Source organism: Pocillopora verrucosa, chromosome 3 (genome assembly GCF_036669915.1).
Source record: "Pocillopora verrucosa isolate sample1 chromosome 3, ASM3666991v2, whole genome shotgun sequence".
NCBI classification, from domain to species: Eukaryota; Metazoa; Cnidaria; class Anthozoa; order Scleractinia; family Pocilloporidae; genus Pocillopora; species Pocillopora verrucosa.
Window position 1 is genome coordinate 26570820 of NC_089314.1, and position 6040 is coordinate 26576859.

The 6040-nt window shown below is 36.9% G+C and overlaps 1 protein-coding gene across 1 annotated transcript; it reads right to left on the reverse strand.

Annotated features, from left to right (window-relative positions):
• Nucleotides 1-320: 320 nt before the first annotated feature.
• LOC131772297 (CBY1-interacting BAR domain-containing protein 1) lies at nucleotides 321-6038 on the reverse strand. The gene is made up of 7 exons (XM_059088184.2): nucleotides 5668-6038; nucleotides 4393-4627; nucleotides 3641-3811; nucleotides 3476-3481; nucleotides 3192-3296; nucleotides 2680-2793; nucleotides 321-1556 (listed from the first exon to the last, which is right to left on the reverse strand). The coding sequence occupies exons 1-7, from the start codon at nucleotides 5733-5735 to the stop codon at nucleotides 1371-1373; spliced, it is 885 nt and encodes a 294-aa protein (XP_058944167.2). The 5' UTR covers nucleotides 5736-6038; the 3' UTR covers nucleotides 321-1370.
• Between the last annotated feature and the right edge of the window lie 2 nt (nucleotides 6039-6040).

Consider the following 6040-nt stretch of genomic DNA (forward strand, 5'->3'; position numbering starts at 1 on the left):
ATTGTATAAAAACATTCGCTTCATATTGGGTAAAACTAAAGGAGAGGAAAATAATGGTAGAACTGGCTGCAAAGTGAGACAATGAATGAAAAATTAATTTTAAGTTATATCGTGCGTTCACCAACAACCCGATCCGGAATTTTGGAACAAAAGAGTTGAAGAGATAAAAGCTCGATAAATTGAGTGAAACGAGTAGCGTCCGAGAGCCAACTATCACCCTTTTAAAAATTGTTATCATAAAATTGGTCATATACACTTCAATTAACATGACGATCTCACTTTTTCAGATTACCTCGCATGTTTGAGGAGAAGAGAAGAAGTTTTATATATTGTTTAATATACTGTAAAGTTTCCAAAACATCACAAAGATATCGTAGTTGAGTAGGCGGCCCATGCAATCTATATAAATCGATTAGGTAAAGAAGAAACATGCTCTGCATGTATAACAGGCTAAGTAGGGTATTTAAAAGTTTTCCACCGTCAATTATCAAAGCACTTACTTACTTCCGTGTGAGAGTGGACGAAGCGTAACAAAACTTCGATGTGAGGTTTAAATTAAGGTGACAATATCTTTTTTTTAATACAAAACTTTCGTGAAAACAAAAAATAAATACAAAAAAATATAAATTCATAAATAAATGATTCAAACAATGTTAATATGTTCATATGATAATATATGACCTTAGCAACCCCCTGGGTTTAGCCAAATGAGAGTGAAAAATATTGCGAAGTAGAATCAATCATCCAAGAGAAAAAAAAAAGTCTTGGAAGTTACCCATTCTTCGCGAGAAGACGTGACGGCGTAAGTTTTAACGTAATAGCATGCATTAAACTTTGTCCATGGCTGGTTCTTAATACATTTAAAAAATGAATAAATAAATATATATCTAATACCGAAATCACTCTAATAAGCCTCTCTTTCCTCAGTCATAAGCCTTATGTCTCTTCCTCCTATCTAATAGGAGCTGTTCATCTAGGCTAGGTTACGTTTTAGAATAAAGTTGTCTTGTCAGTTTCTGTTTTATTCAAAGTAGCTTTTCTTAACAGAGAAATGCAGTACTCGATATTAATCGAGGCTAACCATAGGTCAGAGGAAAAGTAACGACTCGCAGTTCGGCTCCATGAGTTAGTTCTTGGTGAGCCCTCCTTCTCTCTCTCTCTCTCCGTCACTCTGAAAAGCTCCCTATTTAAAAGCCCTGGAAATTAACAAGCCCTCAGCAGAGGTTTAGTAGAGCCTTAAAGACAAATACAGGGTTCAAAATTATGTCTCTCAAAGACTGATGCTTTGTTCTTGCTTTGTTTATTACATTGACAATCCTCTCTCAGCCAATGCACGTGCTTTTTTCTGTTCAGCCAATAGGAAGAGTCTGTCATTCGAAATCGCTAGTATCCTCGTCACCATCTACACCTCTGTCACTCCTCCCCGTTCTGTTTAAAGACTGTTGCGATCCCATCGAGCCTTGAGAGCTGAATCGGTTTAGCGAGGTCTGAGAACCACTTTTCGCCACATCCAGGGTAGAGGGAAATGATGCAGGATGAAGGTCATTCTGGAATGCCTATGGACAAGTGGAGACAACGAGAGTTTATCATAGCCAGTGGTGGATGTAGGAATTTTTGATAGGGGGGTCCTTAACTTTCATTTAATTATTTTTTCACTATGGCTTCAATAAAATATCATTTCAAAATAACTTACGATTTAAATACTTCATATCGAGTAGTAACATAAATCCTGTCACTGCACTACTTTGATGTCGGACAAGTGTTAAAAAACCCCAAAAGTCTGATGGTGCGGAGGATCAGACCCCCTTGCACCCTCCCCCCCCCCTGATTTACCTCTGATAACCAAGAGTTGAATACAAAAAGAACTTATCAGACTCTGCAAAGTGTAGAAATGCAAAAATCTAACAATCCACTTAAGAGCATGATGGGTAATCAGGACAAAAGAGAACAAAATTCAAAAAAGAAAAATTATATGAAATTCACTTTGTGTTTTTGTTTAATTCAATCATAATGTGACAATAATTCTGGGGACAGCTAATAAACAAGTAACAAAAAATTTCTTTAGGCAGGAAAATCTCCTTTGCCAGCAGGGCTCCTTTTTCTTCATTTTGGGTATTTTAAGCCTTGTAAACAGTTTTGTATGGGAACTTGAAGGTTATAAATAACCATTCCTTAAAGGAGAACCCTTCTCCCCTCAAAACACCATGATGGAACAATCAAGCAATGGGTAGTTGAGAAAAAAAGACAGGGAAAAAGTCCTGTTGACCATAACTTTTCAACATTCAATTTGTATGGTGAGTAACAATTGCCTTGTTGCTCCAAAAGTGTCAACCAATTTGATGGTTTTTGTAAAGAGAAACATGTATGAGAAAACAGCTTTGTTTCCCACTGGCCCACACAATGAGCCAATAGTCCACTTTACAGTTACATGCTTGGTTGCCAAGCCTTTGAACAAGAGTGAGGCTAAGGGTGACCTTGTTATGATACAAACTTTGCCGCTTTTCAAATGCAGGTGACTTTGTTATCATGCTAACAAGATACTGGTCTTTATCACAACATGGTCAACTTCAACCTCACTCCAAATCAAAGGCTTGGCAACTAAGAGCACAACTGTAAAATGGCCCATTCATTTTTTTCTCACACACATACATGCATGCTGAAGTACTGAATTAACAATACCTCTATGTCTTGCTCCTCATCCAGGGAACTCAACCTTTGAAATGCAGTTGTATAGAGCTCCAGTGCTTTTGCATGAAACAACATTTGACCATGAAAAAAATTGCTAAATACCAACTGTAAAAGTAAAGATACCATAATTTATCAAATTACATTTATTTCTTGAGTTTATCAGGCTTAATTGTTTATTCAGCTCATTAACCCTTTTACTCCTAAGATTTCTTTAGTAATTCTCTTTACTGTTAACGTTTGCGATACAATTCTCATGATGTTAATTTAAAAAATCTGGTATTATTTCAAGTAATAATCCTTAACTGATATTTTTTCTTTATTCTCAAAAGTTGTCCCCTTAATAATACATTAATATTGTAAGGAGAAGTTCTGTCTTGGTCACTCATGGGAGTGAAGAAGATATGATACTTTATTCTAGACCTAAAAATAGGCATTCACTTGATCTATGATTTTGACTAACTACCTTGTCCTTTGACACCATTACAACCAGCATACACTCTCACCCTGATATCTTCAATCTTCTTTCTTTCAAATTCCACCATTTGTTCTTCCAGTGTCTGTCTTGATCGGTTAGCATCAACAGTTAACTTTTGCAGGTCCTGCTCAGCCTGGAATGTAAAAATTTACAGATTATTTAAATGAAAAAAAAAACTGCTGTTTTTGTATCAGCAAGCATTATGAAGTCTACTCTTAATTCTTCAAGAGAGACATAAGAAATAGGACATTTTCCTTTGAAATACCACCATAAATGAAGCCTTCATCCCCTAGAATTGAAGTTGCCACCCACCTGTGACTGTTTAACAGTTAAGAATAATATTCTCACTGAACAATATGCAATAAAACTGCAGTATGTATTCAATAGGTAACAAATTTATGTCCCTAATAGGATCCATTCAAGTCTAGCTATTGAACAAGAATCCTTGAAATTGCCTTAAAGAGGATTCAAGGATACAATTTTTCCCTTGTTCTTTGGTTCTTTGACCCTAAGTTTATCCACTGCTTTGCGTTTTATTAATTCTTTTTCTCTAGTGACAGCCAGTTCCTTGACATATTCTCTGGCATGTTTGACATTTGTGGCATTCAAGGACAATGGGGGAGAAACCTTTGCTTGTATGAAGTCTACCTGTAAAAAGGAAATTTTTATCATTGAAATTTTTTGGAACAAGATGGGGAGGGGGGGCTGGGGGGAGGAATAAAAATTGTGGCAAGCATGAAATCTTAACATACAAACACCAACAGTTCTCTAAAATAAGTCCACCATAACTAACAATAAGGATAACAGAACATGAACAAATTATAAATGGAAACATTCTATAGTCCCACTCCACATTAGAGCAAAGATCCAGTCAAGTTGTCGGCAAACTACATTTAAGAGAGGCAAGGGAAGGACCACTTGGCAAACAAAAGACCATGATTGCAGGTATCCCTTTTGATCTTTTTTTTTTCAAGACTGGGAAGAGGATAACAAAGGGTTTATAAGCGATGCATGATTTAGCCCAAAATTAATGAGACATGTGAAGTTTTCAGAAACTAAGGCAAGGCAGTTTAAGAAATTATAGTTTTCCATTTAAAATTCATGATGCTTGAATTTTTCTAAACTTTGTGCATGAAGTAAGATCAGGACCCAGCCTGTGCAACCCTCTGTGAAGATAGACATTATTGGTGATTTTTAATCAATAAAAGGAACTATAAATTCCTTGTTACCTGGGCTCCCATATAGTCCTGCACTGCAGCTATACTTTCACTGATACCACCTAAACTTGCTTTCATTGATGGGTACTCATCATCAGCAAAGATATCTACACTCTTCGATAGTTTCATGCCTTTTTCTTGCAAGGATTGCAGTCCTGTAGCAAAAGCTGTAAAATCTTTTAGTAACATGCTGAAATGTCTCTCTGCAAGGTTGATCCTCTCTGTTATAACTTTGTTTTCATGGTCCCTGAAATGTAACACCAGTACATAGTTTAACCCTTTAATTCAGAAGTGAGAGATAATTAACATGAAATTTCTCAGCTTATGATGTCTATACATTATCCAGCAAACAGGTAACTCATCTGGTAGAAGTTTTTGTCTTGATCTAATACCAAATTCTTGTAACTAATCTACAAGGAAATGAGTAGCAGCTAGAGGGGAGAATTAACAAACAGATCCTGTGAGTGAAAGGGTTAACCCTTTCACTCTCAGGAGTGAATGAAAATAAATTTCTCTTTATAATGTCTATTCATTTTCATGCAAAAAGGTTACGAGAGGAAAGATAAGTATCAGTAGGGGATATTAATTGATTTGACAGAAAACTCTTATTCCTCAAATTCTAATGGGAAAGCATAACAGACTGTGTAAAGAATAGGCCATTTTACAGTTGTGTACTTAGTTGCCAAGCCTTTGATTTGGAGTGAGGCTGAAGGTGACCTTGTTGTGTTAGAGACCTGAATCTAGTTAGCATGATAACAAATTAATTTGCATTTCAAAAGCAGCAAGGTTTGTATCATAACATGGTCACCCTTAGCCTCACTCCTGTTCAAAGGCTTGGCAACCAAGCACACAACTGTAAAATGGACTATTGATATTTATATCTAGAGAGTGATCATAAGAGGGCTAACTTTGTTATGTGTTTTAATGAGGCCAGCTCTGATTGTCTGCTGACAAGCATGGCTCTCTGCCTTTTAGGGTCTGCCTCATACTGAAGGAAGGATGCTATTTCTCTCTCTCCCCCATCTGGTCACCCTTGATTTCCCAAGGATGTGTCCACCTCAGAGAAGTGCCGCCCCCCCCCCCTCCCCATCCCTTATGAAAAAACAACTGCCTTATTGAATAACCACCAGACGATTCTGATAATTGACTCGCAAAAAAAAGGGAATTATCCATTAATGGATGAATCAGAACCAAGCTCTGCGACCGTTTTATAACTTTGTAATTAATATGCGTAATCTATTTTTCAAATCTTTAGATCGTGAAACTATATAAATTATGTTTGCAAACCTTGCTTTCGTCTCGCTTCTCATCTCACTAGGAGTAGAAGCATTCAGATTTGATGAGGACTTCTTCATCTTTCACGGGAATTTCACGGATCGTATGTAGATTCTTTGCAGTCAAAGCTTTGATAAGCCACCTTCCTGCAGTGATCTGCTCGGTAAAATTATGGACGCGATCAAAACATCACCAAGCAACCATGTAACGATTGCTTTCCTCTAAAATTTCTCCGAGGAAGATGTAGCTTTTACTTCTTGCGCACTATGATCTATGTACAAGAGTCTTCAGGCACAAGCTCGCGGTAAATTCACTCAGCTAGATCTCGAGATTCTACAGCTTTAGACCACAACTACGATCGCCATTTCGTCCTGATACAACAATT

Excerpts from the sequence above, each read along its gene's own strand:
- LOC131772297 (XM_059088184.2), bottom strand. The coding sequence starts at position 5,735 with ATGAAGAAGTCCTCATCAAATCTGAATGCTTCTACTCCTAGTGAGATG. Across the intron at positions 4,628-5,667 it reads AGAAGCGAGACGAAAGCAAG|GGACCATGAAAACAAAGTTA; the intron begins GTTTGCAAACAT and ends GTTACATTTCAG. Across the intron at positions 1,557-2,679 it reads ATGAGGAGCAAGACATAGAG|GCATTCCAGAATGACCTTCA; the intron begins GTATTGTTAATT and ends ACTTGTCCATAG.